The sequence below is a fragment of the Culex quinquefasciatus genome, chromosome 2 (assembly GCF_015732765.1).
Source record: "Culex quinquefasciatus strain JHB chromosome 2, VPISU_Cqui_1.0_pri_paternal, whole genome shotgun sequence".
NCBI classification, from domain to species: Eukaryota; Metazoa; Arthropoda; class Insecta; order Diptera; family Culicidae; genus Culex; species Culex quinquefasciatus.
This window is the reverse complement of record NC_051862.1, coordinates 121,861,028-121,876,366: the sequence shown is the minus strand read 5'-3', so window position 1 is coordinate 121,876,366 and position 15,339 is coordinate 121,861,028. Positions and strand designations below refer to the sequence as shown.

The 15,339-nt window shown below is 39.1% G+C and overlaps 1 protein-coding gene across 2 annotated transcripts in view; it reads right to left on the bottom strand.

Annotated features, from left to right (window-relative positions):
* Positions 1–10,016: 10,016 nt before the first annotated feature.
* LOC6034141 (glycoprotein-N-acetylgalactosamine 3-beta-galactosyltransferase 1) overlaps positions 10,017–15,339 on the bottom strand; it is a 28,555-nt gene continuing 23,232 nt past the window's right edge. For both annotated transcript variants that reach the window (XM_038254309.1, XM_038254310.1), the window contains 5 exons: positions 14,503–14,907; positions 11,225–11,363; positions 10,939–11,159; positions 10,717–10,874; positions 10,017–10,652 (listed from right to left, as the gene is read on the bottom strand). In XM_038254309.1, coding sequence (XP_038110237.1) covers positions 10,380–10,652; positions 10,717–10,874; positions 10,939–11,159; positions 11,225–11,363; positions 14,503–14,907 — 1,196 coding nt within the window. In that variant the 3' untranslated portion in view covers positions 10,017–10,379. The remainder of the gene's footprint in view (positions 10,653–10,716; positions 10,875–10,938; positions 11,160–11,224; positions 11,364–14,502; positions 14,908–15,339) is intronic.

Sequence of the window (15,339 nt, the reverse complement as noted above, 5' to 3'; positions counted from 1 at the left end):
GCAGTTTGAAGGGACTGAAGAATTCATCGATAGATGGAGCAATATTGATATCGAGAAGATCGACAGCCAGAGAGTCGACTGTATTTTATCAAAAAGTATGTAGAGTATTTTTCGAATGCAAATTTGTTTTTACAAAAAAAACTGAAATAAAAAAAAAATAGTTAATGTATTTTTTTCCATCAAACCAAAAAAAATCAAATTGTTCGCTCTAAAGGATTGCCTTGGCGTTCTCGATTGCGAGATTCCTACTCGAAACTAAGTGTCCGAAGGCTTGATTGTTGAGGCAATTGCAAACACCTTTTTTACACCTAAGCTTCCATCCATCCCGGGATTCAAACTGACGACCTTTGGATTGTTAGTCCAACTGCCTACCAGCGACTCCACCGAGACAGGACCCAGGGAGACGAATCCTACACCTGGACTGAGCTAACGACCTAACCTCTAGGTTAGACCGGGGCCAACATATACTTCCCCGTCCGATAAAAGGCGTGATCAGACAAATCTCGTCTCGAAAAATGCCACCGGGACCTTCTGGGATCGAAGAAAGGCCGACTGGGTGAGAGGCAACCACGCTTACCCCTCCACTACGGGCCCCAACCATAAAACACTATGTTTCACAAAAAATCATAACAATAAAAGGTCAATCAACAATTTAAGGTGATAGAAAGAATTTGGGTAAATAAACAATCAGTCCCAATACTGAGCAAAAAATCATAACTTGGCGGTGAAACTTTTGTTCATACTTCTCTATGGATCAAAAGTAGCGTGTTTTGACCCCTTAAACATTAAAAAAATCTAAATAAAAATTTTCAGAACTTGAATATTTCTGGAGTTTTTTTTTTTTTTTTTTGAGAAGGTCCAATAAACCAAATTTAAAGTTTTTGCTTTTTGTTTTAATACCTCTGACTCAAGGCGGTTTCAAAAACACCCAAAAAGCAAAAACTGGAAATTTGGTTTATTGGACCTTTTCAAAAAAAACTTCAGATTTGTGAAAACAAGTTAATAACAATAATCGACAAATTTATTTTTCCGTGCACCAATTTTTTCTGAATAGTCCTCATCTGAATCAAAGTAGAACCAATTTACTGTTAGCCAAAAGTAGAGAGTATTGTTATCGATCATTGAAAATTGTTTTGCAAGAATGAAAAATGTGTGGCTTTTGAGGACCTAGAGTTGAAGTCAAGAAATCTTAAGAAAGTTGAAGGCGAGAACGTCATTTTGTATATCTATGAATGAAAGTTGTTTATGGAGTCGATGCGGTTGTATCCATCCACACCCAAAAGAAAAATATATCTCAAAATCTGCAACATTGGCTTTGCTGCTGAAATGTCACATTTCATAACATTTTTTGCAGCAAGCCCGTAGATCATTTTTGCCCGCCCATTTTCCATCGAAATATGTCAATACCAAACTTGACCTTATCCCGACACCTTAGGGAGGCGACCTATGGAATGCTAACATTAACCCTAACATGTTAACATTAAGTTGAGAATGAAACTGCCACTGAATCCGCTTTGTAAATGCCGGCCACGATACTCTTCAGGGGTGTTCCCCTCAGGAACTGGGTCTGTTCTATTCGAAACTAATCAAAAATATAAAAATATTGTACAGTAACTAGGCTAAAACAGCTGTCCCAATTCGCCACATGTGTCCCGTTTTGCCCAAGATTACGATAACTAGATAAAATAAAACTCATACTACTGATTCTAAAAAAACTCATTCACCAGAAAAAAATTGAAAATTAATTAAATAAAACTTTTTTTTTTCAAAAGGTTTTATTTAATTAATTTTCAAAATCAAATTAACAACTCGAATACTTCAACTCACGTGCAATTTCCCGAGGAATTAGAATATGTAAAAATTGAGCCCAAAAAGTACCGTCTTCTTGGGCTACAAGGCAAAAATTAACGCTGTAAAAAGTTTGTTATAGAAAAATCGTAAATCTATGAAAAAAAGGCAATTGGCCAAAAAGTTAATTCCGTAGGCTTATAGACCATAAAATAACCTATCTTTTGACCTATGGGAGTATGGGTGTTGGAGGCTGTTGCAAGAAGATAATAAGGTTTTTAAAAAATCCATTTTTAACAGTAATTTGCAAAAGCTTTGAGAAAAAGTCAAACCAATCTTAGATGTATATAGCACATTTTGAAGTGATTTAGAATACCTTTCGAATGCATCGTAGAGAGTTGGAATTGATCAAGTTTTACGCAGGTCCTCAAAAGCCACACATTTTTCATTCCTGCAAAACATTTTTTAATGATCGATAACAATACTCTCTACTTTTGGCGAACAGTAAATTGGTTCCACTATGACAGTTCAAAATTGAGGCTGTTATGCGAACCGCAATCAATACCTACAACTTTGCCGAGGACGCCAAACCGGTCAGCAATTTCCTTCGAAAGATAGAGATTTTCGAATGTGTACGTACAATTTTTGTATTGACAACTGCCAAAATTGTATGTATTGTCTGTGATTGTATAAAGCCTTGTATGGGTAATAGAGTGTAACAAAAATGACTTTTTGGCGGGCATTCAAGGGTTTATTCTGGTTGGCATTCTAAACCCAAATCCAAAATATGAGCTTGATTGTACGTAACAGGAGCTGGCGCTCCGCCCTTCAATTTTAAATGGGATTTAACCCGTAAAAAAAGATTTTTTCAAAAATGTCACTTTTTGAGGCATTTTGACCATTGAAGCGTTTACCAAAAACATCACTGGCGTGTAGGCCAGATCCTTGCGCATCTTTTGGTATATATAACATTGAAATTTGGAGCACCCTGGAGCTCGGTACAGATCTTCAAAATTTGGCATTTTTTCGAAAAATCGGCCCCGGCAAAATCAGATGGCGTCTAGGGCGTCGCGAGGCGCGACGCATATCTTTTTTGCCGGGACCGATTTTTCGAAAAAATGCCAAACTTTGAAGGTCTGTACCGAGCTCCAGGATGCTCCAAACTTCAATGTTATATATACCAAAAGATGCGCAAGGATCTGGCCTACACGCCAGTGATGTTTTTGGTAGACGCTTCAATGGCCAAAATGCCTCAAAAAGTGACATTTTTGAAAAAATCTTTTTTACGGGTTAAATCCCATTTAAAATTGAAGGGCGGAGCGCCAGCTCCTGTTACGTACAATCAAGCTCATATTTTGGATTTGGGCTTAGAATGCCCACCGGAACAAACCCTTGAATGCCCGCCAAAAAGTCATTTTTGTTACATCCTAATGGGTAAACCAATGACTCAAAATGGCTTCTTTAATCATAGGAAAGGCCTCCAAAAAGTTTGAGCCAAATCCAAAAATACAAAAAAAATGCTCAAAATCGGACGATTTCGTAGCGAATTGCTCACATTTCTCGTCTCAAGAAGTTTGAGAGTGGTTTAACTCTTATTATCTAAAATCTGAGAAAACAATTACCCCTTTTAGGTGGACCATGCTAACTTTTAATTAACTTTTGCACTTGTCAACACATAAAAAAGTTGACAATTCTTTATTCATCTTAACAAAAACCATCATCGCTGCTGCACTTCTATATCCCACTAACAAAAGGCCGTCTAATTAAAACAAATATGTTGCAGTTCGTTAATGTTACAACTCAATTAATCTTTGGCGGTGCAGCGGTTCTAACTCCATGTGACGGCTGTCCAACTGTGCCGTGCCACGCGCGTTTGAAGACATGTGATTTTCGTCCTGAGGCTTAGTCGGAGCTCTATAGCTATCATCCGGTGGCCACCGCGATACGGCCCCAGCAAATTAACGCCCGACCATACCCGTCTAAGCTAAGATGTGCTAAAGGCGGGTTTGGCGTTTAATAAAGTTAATTTTTCAACTTCACCTCAGACGGGGGGGTAGTCAGCTCGAGCTCGAGTTGACGGTACCAAAAGCCGGTACTGTTCAGCTTCAATCAATTATTACGTTTGGCCGTTGGCAGCCTCCTAAGCGCGGGTCTCACTTTTTTTTAAGACTTCATTAAGCGCAATGGGACTAATGGGTGGCAATAATTCGAAAGGAGTGGCGCGGACTCGCATTACACGCGAGTTGACTCGTGTTCAACGGCGGACACTTTCTGACCACAAACTTGTTACAGCGGTCTTAAAAAGGTGTGATACAAAGTGTACCAACTCAGCTAAGCTACATCTCTGTCGAACAAAACGCCTGCAGCCAACCTCAGCCTAACAGTGCGTACAGTATCGAACGGCCAACGGCCAGAGGGCGATTTCAAACTTCAGGACATACAAATTAGTTGCATCTAGTTCAATGCAAACCTATCATTAGTTTCAGCCTGGTCTAAGCCTGGGCTGCGTTCGTACGTACGTGCGTGTGTCGGGGGACATTCACGCGGCAAATAATATATGACCCGGCTTGGGCGATGAAATGTGCAAGATTATTACATTAGTTTGGCTTCTGCCGTTCACAGTTCAACGCTTAGTTAGAAGAGATGTTGGTGGGTGACCCAACAACACCTGTGAGGGTCGAGACTGAGACTGGACAAATTGTTTCAAGCGGCTAGCTGATGCCACACACAACGTTGACCTCGACGTTGACATCATCGAATTCAACCAATTTAATCCCAGAAAGTTCGATTTTGGGAATTGAATTCGATGTATCCGAGAATTCTTTGTGAAATGAGGTTGAAGGGCTCTTCCTATTCTAGCTTTTGGCAGAGACAAAATATTGCATTAGAGACCGCCAACACCTGTGGATTGTTGCGCGGATCGAGTGTCCTAAAATATTCAAAATATACTAGTGTTAAGGACATTAGGTTTATGGAAGATCACGGTCATCTGAAAACTTATGAGTACCTATAATATCGGAAAAGAAATACTCCAGAGTGCACAAAATCATTATTTAGAAACAAAAAGTTATTACAAGATCTGAAACATAAAGAAACGAAGAAAAGTCATTTAGTGATAACTACTAGAAGGTAAGATGATTTATCTGGTAGCGCTAAGAATGCCAAATGCGTTGATCGGTCTCAACACTGCACTGGACGTCGAACATCAAAGTTGATCTTTTTTCACTTTTCTATTTCAAATCAAATCAAAAAAAAAATCAAACCATCCACATTAACGACCCCCGGGTCTTTTGTGGTCTCTATTGCAAGTTTCTGCTCGAACCTAGGAGTCCGAAGGCTTGAATGGGGAGAGCACCCAAACCTCTTTTTACTCCAAGGAACCTTCCACCCCAGTGTTTGAACTGACGACCTTTGGATTGCGGGTCCAACCGCCGCCAGCGATTCCACCGGAGTAGGCTTGGTTTGGTGTGTTGTTTGTACTTATGGCATGGAGACGACTCCTACACCTGGAATGACTTAACGGCCTAACAACCAAGGCCGGGACCGACATTTTACTTCCTCATCCGATGGAAGGTTGCAGCACATGGGAATCGAATTCAGAATCATCCGCTTACAAAGCGGACAGCGTAACCATTCGGCCACGCACTGCCATTTCAAATCGCTGTAAGTTATAGCCATAGACCCACATATCATAGCTCCAGGGAGTCCTTAGATGACCCAAGACATCCCAACACATTACCAAAGTTGTCTACCACACACACTGAAGCTGAAATCACTGATTTCTTCCTTGTTACGGTGGTAGACCCACCAGTCTTAACTCCAAGGAGTTTTTGAATGACCCAAAACTTCTTGTTTTTTTTTTAATTTATATTTATTCAGATTTGCTCTTCCATGTGCATTCATTCAGATAAAATAATATTGAGTGTCCAATCACAATCGATGACTTTTCACCTCAATTATAAATACTAGCAATTTTCATTTATTCATAAAATATTGTAGCTTTCGCTATTCAGTGATTTCAAATGTAGGAGGTCCTACATGTACAAAAGGGAAAAGGGATACCTTAAAACTAACTTATAAACTATATAAAGAGCGGATCAATGCAGCTGAAGACTGCAATGATTTTTATCGAAATGCATCAATTATCCTATTGGACATAACATCCAAAGTGTCAACTTCGGCTAATTGATGAAGTTCACTGGTGCTGAACCAGGGAGGAAGTTTCAGAATCATTTTCAGAATTTTGTTCTGAATCCTCTGAAGTTTTTTCTTCCTGGTTAAGCAACAGCTTGTCCAGATCGGCACAGCATAAAGCATGGCAGGTCTGAAAATTTGTTTATAAATTAACAGTTTATTCTTGAGACAAAGTCTAGAATTCCTGTTTATAAGGGGATACAAACATTTAATATATTTGTTACATTTAAGCTGGATACTTTCAATGTAATCCTTGTAAGTAAGGTTTTTGTCAAAAGCAAGTCCAAGATATTTCACTTGATCCTCCCACTTTAAATTTACCTCATTCATCTTTATAATGTGATGACTTTTTGGTTTAAGAAAATCAGCCCTTGGTTTGTGAGGGAAAATAAAAAGTTGAGTTTTTGCAGCATTTGGAGTAATTTTCCATTCTTTCAAATAAGAATTGAAAATATCCAAGCTTTTTTGTAATCTTCTTGTGATGACACGAAGGCTTCTACCTTTGGCGGAGATGCTTGTATCACCAGCAAAAAGTGACACCCTGGGGGCAAATCAGGCAAGTCAGAAGTAAAAATATTGTATTAAATTGGACCCAAAATGCTTCCTTGAGGGACGCCAGCACGTACAGGTAGTTGATCAGATTTGCTATTCTGATAACATACCTGCAGAGTACGATCTGTCAAATAATTTTGATTAATTTTCACGATATAAATCGGAAAATTAAACCTTTTCAATTTCGCAATCAAACCTTTATGCCAAACACTTTCAAATGCTTTTTCTATGTCTAGAAGAGCAGCGCCAGTAGAATTAGGTTTTACGCCGACTCGATTTGGAGGTTAGAAGGAGTGCACTGTTTACATGGACTTAGCACAGTTCGATGCGGTCGGCGATTTTGTTCGGGGAAATTCGTCGACAATCGACGAAGACCATGTAAACAGTGCACACGAGCTGTCAAATGACGTCACGGCGTAAAACCTTATAGAGATATCCAAGCGCGAGAGTGTGTTAGTTTGTATCAAAATTGACACGCATACATAGGCAAATCGAGTAGATTGATTTGTCTGTCAAAATCAGCTGTGGCCTTTGTTATACCACGAGCACGTTGTAAACAGCTGGTTTCTACAGGCGAATTTGTCTACTCGATTTGCCTTTGTCTGCGTAAAAATAATGTAAACAAAATCAGCTGCTTGGAATTCAGCCAATCTCAATCGTTCAAAACCAAAGCAATAGAGATATCCACGCGCGAGAGTGTGTTAGTTTGTAACAAAATTTACACGCAGACATAGGCAAAGATCAGTCGTCTGTAAACACCAGCTGTTTACCACGTGCTAGTGGTAAAAAAAAGGACACAGCTGATTTTGGCAGACGAATCATTCTACTCGATTTGCCTATGTCTGCGTGTAAATTTTGTTACAAACTAACACACTCTCGCGCGTGGATATCTCTATGGACCGATAGCTTGAAGCTTCGGCAGGATTTTTGGGGTCCCATAAGACCCTAGTTAATATTATGAAGTTTAAAAAAGTACTTGAAAAGTTATGCTGAAAAACGATTTTGGCTAATGTTCGGATGGTTTTTGTAAGAAAACCTGTCTTTTTTTTATATATATTTTTAGAAAGGTGAACCTAAAACATTGAAGATGTGACAACACTATCAAAAGTTATTAGCACTAAAGGGGTTACATACATGTAGAAAATCTCGAAATTTCATTTTACAGAAATCGATAAAAGCCACTCAAAACATGATTGACAATCACTTCTGAAAGTTGCTTGTCAATATTTCATGACTCAAGTAAGTAACAGACGATTTAATTTTGCTATTTTGTCACTGGCGACAACTTAGGGACCTACATAGACATAGACTACATAGACATTAGGGTGGGTACGGATTTTGAAAAGTTTTCAGATCAAGTTCTGGTGCGGTTCCCCTTGTAGGGCATACCCAAAGGGACTCTCACACCAAATTTCAGCTCATTTGGTTGAAAACTGGCTTGTCTCAAGCGGGTTCAATTTTACATGGAAATTACTATGGGAAATTTTGAATTTTCGTTCATTCGCTCCTACAGGCCTGGGGAAAACATGTAGAAACTTCTAGGATGGCCAAAAATGAGCGGAATCGTCTGGAGAACAACTTTTCCTAAGAGACCAGGTCGATTCGTTCAACCCCCATCGAGCTCAACGGCAATACATCCGGGGTTTTCGGAACCAACGGTTTTCCCCAGAAAAGCAACAAATTTTCCTTAGCATGCTATGAATGCTTGATGAAAACCGCGACGCCACATGTCAAACAGCTACCACGTGAATGTAAAATTTGCACCATAACATTTTTTTTCTTAGTTGGAGTTTTAGAATACAGTTAAATAGTATCAGGATCACCATAAATTTTAATTCTATGGTCAAAAAGTAATAAAAAGTAATTTTTTATAGGCGATGCTAGTCCACGTGGTAGCTGCTTGACATGTGGCGTCGCGGTGTTCATCAAGCATTCATAGCATGCTAAGGAAAATTTGTTGCTTTTCTGGGGAAAACCGTTGGTTCCGAAAACCCCGGATGTATTGCCGTTGAGCTCGATGGGGGGTTGAACGAATCGACCTGGTCTCTTAGGAAAAGTTGTTCTCCAGACGATTCCGCTCATTTCTGGCCATCCTAGAAGTTTCTACATGTTTTCCCCAGGCCTGTAGGAGCGAATGAACGAAAATTCAAAATTTCCCATAGTAATTTCCATGTAAAATTGAACCCGCTTGAGACAAGCCAGTTTTCAACCAAATGAGCTGAAATTTGGTGTGAGAGTCCCTTTGGGTATGCCCTACAAGGGGAACCACACCAGAACTTGATCTGAGAACTTTTCAAAATCCGTACCCTCCCTAATAGACATAGACATAGACATAGACATATAGGCTCTCTAGACAACTAGCCAAAGGGATTTCAGGTCAGAACGCGTACAAGTTAGACTACCGTAAACATTTGTAAATATAACTCGGAACTCCAGCAACCAACTTCAACCAAACTTCGGGACAATGCACAGAATGGTCAACCAATAATATTTTAACTGAATGAATGTACATTAGGGTGCCCAGAATATGGGACTTTTTCTCAAAACCTCACTCTACAAGCTGAATATTGTTCCTTGACCTATTTTAGGACTGTGGGCCAAATATGAGCAACATCGGTCATCTTTTACCCATTGATACTCGGAAGTGAAGTTTGTATGGAAAAAATCGAAAAAATGTATGGAAACCCCAAGTTTCTTACGGTTTGGTCTGCACGGTGCGCTACTTCCATCCAAATATGCCCAAAAGTGAGATTCTTATTGAAAATTTAATGCTCTACAACTTTGTAGAACATACCAAAGCTGTAAAACTTGACCCTGAAAAGTTATTAGCGATTTAAAAAAGTCATTTTTGTATGAAAAACATTTTTTTCGTCAGCCTTAGGCTCGGGTATCAATGGGTTAATCTCATCGATTTTCGCTCAAAATTTACACAGATGCTTAAAATAACCCAAAAACCGTTTTCCGCTTGTGGAGCAGGGGTTCATTTTTTCTGGGCACCCTAATGTACATGGAAAAGAAAATCTGAATAAATATATATAAAAAAATGGGACCCCAAGACGGAAGAACGAAACGGTCCAAATCGGTTCAGCAAGTCTGGAGATAATTGAGTGTATTTTTTTGGGGCACGGTATCACATCCAGATACACGCACTGACATTTGATTCTGAGTCGATAGGTATACGTGAAGGTGGGTCTACGAGGTCGGGTTAAGAAGTTCATTTTTATAGTGATTTTATAGCCTTTTCTCAGTAAGGTGAGGAAGGCAAAAAGTTGGTCTCGTTCGTCTACATCCTTGGATCAGCCTCCATACAAATTTGACCATCCTCTATTGAATTTTTCTGTTCAAATTTCGAGGAGAGCGGTGATTAAATCTAGCTGGAATTTTAAAGAGTATTTGAAAAAAAAGATGAAGTTTATATTTAGATTAAATTAAATCGTAAGACTAAGAGTGAAAATCAAAATAAAAGGACACTGAAATAATCGTATTTGGTTCAAACGCATTGAAGTATTTTATTACGGAGATTCGTTAGATACACATTTCGATAAGGAATGGGTTGCCTTCTTCACTTGGTACTCTCACTTAGGAAAAAAAGGAAAAAAAAACTTTGGTATATTTGCTTCCTACAGCATACATATGAATTAATATGGCTTTCTTTATGCTTAAATGCCTACAGACTTCACTTTGTACGTACGAACTAGTTTGATCAACACGCTCACTCTCATTCACTCAAAGTTTTTTAAAAAGGATAAAACAAATCACTCGCACCCGTTAGCTATTCGACCACTGAGATAGCTATGATAGTTGTCATCATCATGGTTAGTTGGTAGGTAGTACCGTTGTTAGTACTATTCGAGCAGTAAATTATCCTCCACCTCGCGTTTTTCTTTGGTTTCCGTCGCTTCTCCGTCTTGCCCCGGCTGCTGCGGACTCTTTTCCGTCGTTTTGCTGAGATCGTCCGTCTGGACCACGTCCGCTAGCGATTGCTTCTTCGGCAGCGGCTGCGAGTGGGCAACGATTCCGTACGGCCGCAGGTGGTACACCAGATAGTCTAGTACGTACATTTGGTTGGGCGACACGTAGTGGAACGAGATGGCGTTGTCCGAGCAGCAGTCGAGACCCTGGGGGAAGACGTTTTTTTAATTGTAAGTTTATCTTTCAAAAGTATTACTCTTCAACTCTCACCTCATCAGTTTTGTAGTAAATGTACTTCCAGTACCAGAAATTTTTGTCCACGTGGTTCGGAATCAAATGATGTTCCGGGACAAACGGGAAGAATCGACCCCGACCAAGGGAGTCTCGGGAGTCTCCCGCAAGCACCTTGACCAATTCCATACATTTGCCTAAAAATAACACAAGTTTGATTGAAAAAGGTTACTAATATTCTTCAAAATTCGTAAAACTAACCCATTTCGACATCCTCTGCGCCATCATTGTCCTGCCGGCAGTTCTTGTTCGGGATAGCTTCCTCGACAAAGCGCTTCACGGCCGTCTTGCTGAGGACGTAGCCCGCCCCACCGGACATGTAGCCCTGCTTGACGAACGGCTTAAACTTGCACCCAAAGTAGATCGGGATGCTCGGCGAGTACGGGTACAGCATATATCTAAGGTTTTCTAGCACTACGTAGCTAAGGGAAGCGAAAACCAAAAGATTAGTCAGCGGAAATTGAGCAAAAGAATTGAACTGCCTTACGTGTCATCATCCGCCTTGATGAACCAGTCGGCATCGTCCAGATGATGCTGGTAAATGTACTTGAAGGCTTCCTTCGTCTTGGCCCAAAGGTTATCACGGCCTTCCTTCACTGGCAGCGGCACCGAGTCGAGAAGTGGGTCTGCAAAGGGAAATAGTTTATGCAACAGGTTGCAAAAAGGAGTGCTGAAAAAGTTTTGCAACGAATTGGAACAAGATTTTTGGAAAGTCCGAAAATGTCCCCCAACGGAATATCCCGGAGGGCACCGACAACACCAGTATCAAAAACCATAAAGTTTGGTACCCATATTGCCAAAACTAGCATGGTAAATTGTTGCGTTCCATACCACTCTCCTAATACAGACGGGAACTTCAAGTATCTAATTGGGAATCGTCAAGTAGGGTATTTTAACCATTAGTGGACCCCCTAGTAGAGCCGATGCGCATTTTTCACAATTTTTCATTATTTTAAGCACTTTTTCATAACCCTTTCTACAAAACAATGAAATCTGAAGTCTTCTGAACAATTTTGACTATTTGTTTCATCAGAATTTTGTTTTTGAGCAGAAAAATAGCCATTTGAAAAAAAAGTTTTTTTGTCTGTTATGGACCCCCTTTTCCTATAGTGGACCCGGGTCCACTATAGGAAAATTATTATGGTTATGCCAAATTTAACCGATATTTGGTGTTTTGATGCATGGTGGAGGTCTTATGATAGATATAATGAATAAAAGATGGATTTTACATCATAAACAAATATGTTTTGTTAACAAATTTGGCTCAAAACAACAAAAAACCTAACATACATTTAAACAAATTGATTTCCAAAAAAGATCAAAGAAAACGTTTCAAAAACAATAAAAACATTAAAATGATAAAAAAATAATTTCGATGCACATTTTTCCATATAAATTACATAAATAGTTGACCGAAACAAAACAATAGATTTGTTTACAGCTGCTGATAAAACTACGCATGTTTATTTTCAAAAAATGTTTTGTTATTGATTTATTATTATAAAATATCATTTCAAACTGCATTTATGATGCTTCAGTTAAGTACAATCAACTATAGTTTTGATTAATTATAAATTTTTACGGCTTCAGCATTTTTGGTACTTTTAACATGAAAACAGCTATATTTATACTCATAATTGAAAAAATATGCGTTTAAGTTGATTACAACAAGCATTCTTTGTATGTTTAAGAGAAACTTTTGCTTAAATACACAGTTTTCTTTTTTTTGTAAGTTAAATTAACAGGGGTCCACTTTTGGCAAAGTTTGGATTTTTGTTGTCCTATATTGGACCCCCCTAATTTGTGCTTGAAAATGATCAGTTCTTCGCTTTATTTTAGTATAGTTAATTAAACTTACATTATTTCGACTTACTGAAGGTAAATAACCAGTCAAAAAATGATTGGATAGTTAATTCAATCATAAAATAGAAATACTGTTTTGTTGTGAAAATGCTAGTGCCCATGGCTGATTTCAGAAGTCGAACTCAAAACACTTATTTTGGCAAAAGGACAACTCAATGTCAATCAACATAGTTTTAAATGATGCTGGACATGCCAAATAAAAGATTTGCAGACAAAAACACGCTTGAAATTGGGATTTTATTGATTTTTTCATCAAAAACCCTTCAGAGGGTCCACTATAGGAAAGGGGTCCACTAATGGATAACGTACCCTAACGCGTAACACTTTTCATTTTTCTGGATTGACACCTCATCCAAAATAGATCTTTAAACCACTGATTGTTTGACATTTCTTTTTAAGTTTGCACCCCGATGGTTTGACAAAGCCAAACTAAACATTGACGAATTATCACTTTTCGCACGAGACTCAAGGTAATTAAATTAGATAAGGTAAGGCGAGATTTACCAGCTATCAAAATAATAAGCACGAAACCCGTATATTATAAGAAAATTTTCATAAAAGTGAAAATTTGACCATTTTTCGGACTTTACCAAACTGAACCAAAAAACGTTACTTAATCCACCCTTAGGTAGTTGGCGCCTTCCTCACATTTAAAGGGTGCTATCCAAAATGCAAAAAGTGCGTAAATAACACTTAAGTGCTTATAACTTTTGATAGGGTCGTCAGATCTTCAATGTTTTGGACGCGTTAGAAAGGTCTTTTGAATAACCATCCTACGATAGGTCGCATGAGAGATCCGGACAACGTTTCCATCAAAATATCTGAGATCCGACCTCCAAAAAGTACATAAACAACTCTGAAGTGCTTATAACTTTCGATAGGGTTGTCAGATCTTCAAAGTTTTGGACGCATTGGAAAGGTCTTTTGAATACCTATCCAACGATAGGTCGCATGAGAGATCCGGACAGCATTTTCATCAAAATATCTGAGATCCGGCCTCCAAAAAGCGTATAAATTACACTTAAGTGCTTATAACTTTTGATAGGATAGTCAGATCTTCAATGTCTTGGACGCGTTGGAAAGGTCTTTTAAATACCTTTCTGAAAATGTATAGCATGACGGGTTTTCTTACAAAAACTACCCTTTTTACAATCTTCCGGACTTTTGCTAAAATCGTTTTTTTAGCATAACTTTTGAAGTACTTAATTAAATTGCATAATTTTTAATAGCGACTCAAGACGGATCAAATGACGCCAAAACGGACAAAATCGGTTCAGCCAATGTCGAGATAATCGAGTGACATTTGTTTGATCAACATCCCACCACACACACAGACATTTGCTCAGAATTTGATTCTGAGTCGATAGGTATACATGAAGGTGGGTCTAGGAGGTCTAATTGAGAAGTTCATTTTACGAGTGATTTTATAGCCTTTCCTCAGTAACGTGAGGAAGGCAAAACGCTTTTAAAACAAAAATATTTTTAAAGAAATAAATTCAACTAAACGCGTTTTTCGGTTCATTTTGAAATGCTTAACAACCCTACAAAAAAAATCGGTGAAATTTGCCCGGAAAATGGTCAAAACTTCACTTTTTTGAAAATCTCCATATAAAATCCTGGTTTCGTGCTAACTATCTCGCCTTACCTTATCATATTTACATACCTTGCACGAGACTCATGAGCGTAATTTTTAAAAGCAGGGTGACCACTCAGATCCCTTTTTTTTCGAATTCCCGACTTATTCCCGACTTTTCTAGAAATTAAAATAATAGTTATTTCTTATCTAAAGAATGACTTTTAAACAAAAAAAAACTCTTCAGGCTGGTACAAATTTTATTTCAAGTTGCACACATGCACTTGAAATTCAAAACTCCAAATTAAGTAGTATGTATATATTCTCACCTGCAGTCGAGCTCATAAAGACCAGCTTGTTGCACCGCGAGCCCCACGTACGTTTCACGTGCAGCGCTTTCTTCTTGTGATTGCTCGGATTGGTCATGATCCAGCACAGAACGCGCACCTCCCTGTACAGTTGACTGGCGAGCGAGCTGTTCTCGTGCGCGTGGGCCTCCTCGTGCTCACCGTGGAAACCCACGTCCTGTTCCGGCCCCGCAGCATCCCGCAGGTCGTGCCCCGTGTGCGGATCACTCACTATCGGCGGCGCAGCGTCCTTGGAGTGGTAATATTCCGGCAGCCACGGCGCACGATTCGACGTGCTCGAAGTGATAAAGGTTGCGAACATAAAGCCGAGCACCGTGCCGAAGATTAGGGTGACCAGCGTTCGCGGATGGCCATGGTTGCGGACACCTGTGAGAAAGAAGAGTAAAACGTTATCAGAAAAAAAGCAAGAACTTCGCGTTTAACCTAATTTCTTCTCCATTGAAGTGAGTGTAAAGTAAGAACAGTTGCTTTCGACAGTTGCACCTGAAGTGAGCCCCGAATCGTCAATAGGTCGTGCATAAGAATGACAATGCTTGCAAATAGATCATCTCCAATGTGTGGTAGTTAGTTGCGTTGCACGGTTGAAACGTGTGCTGATGCGACCTCAGACTCTATCGTAAAAGACAAATTTATGCTTTTGCATGAACTAAATGGCTGGACGTTGTTACACTTTGAAAAAGGTATTTTTTCGACACTAACTTATGACATAATTTCCCCCCTTTGAACGGTTTGTCATAAATTTAGCTAATTTAAATTACCAATTTGAATAAAATCAATGTTTGAACAATTGACACATTT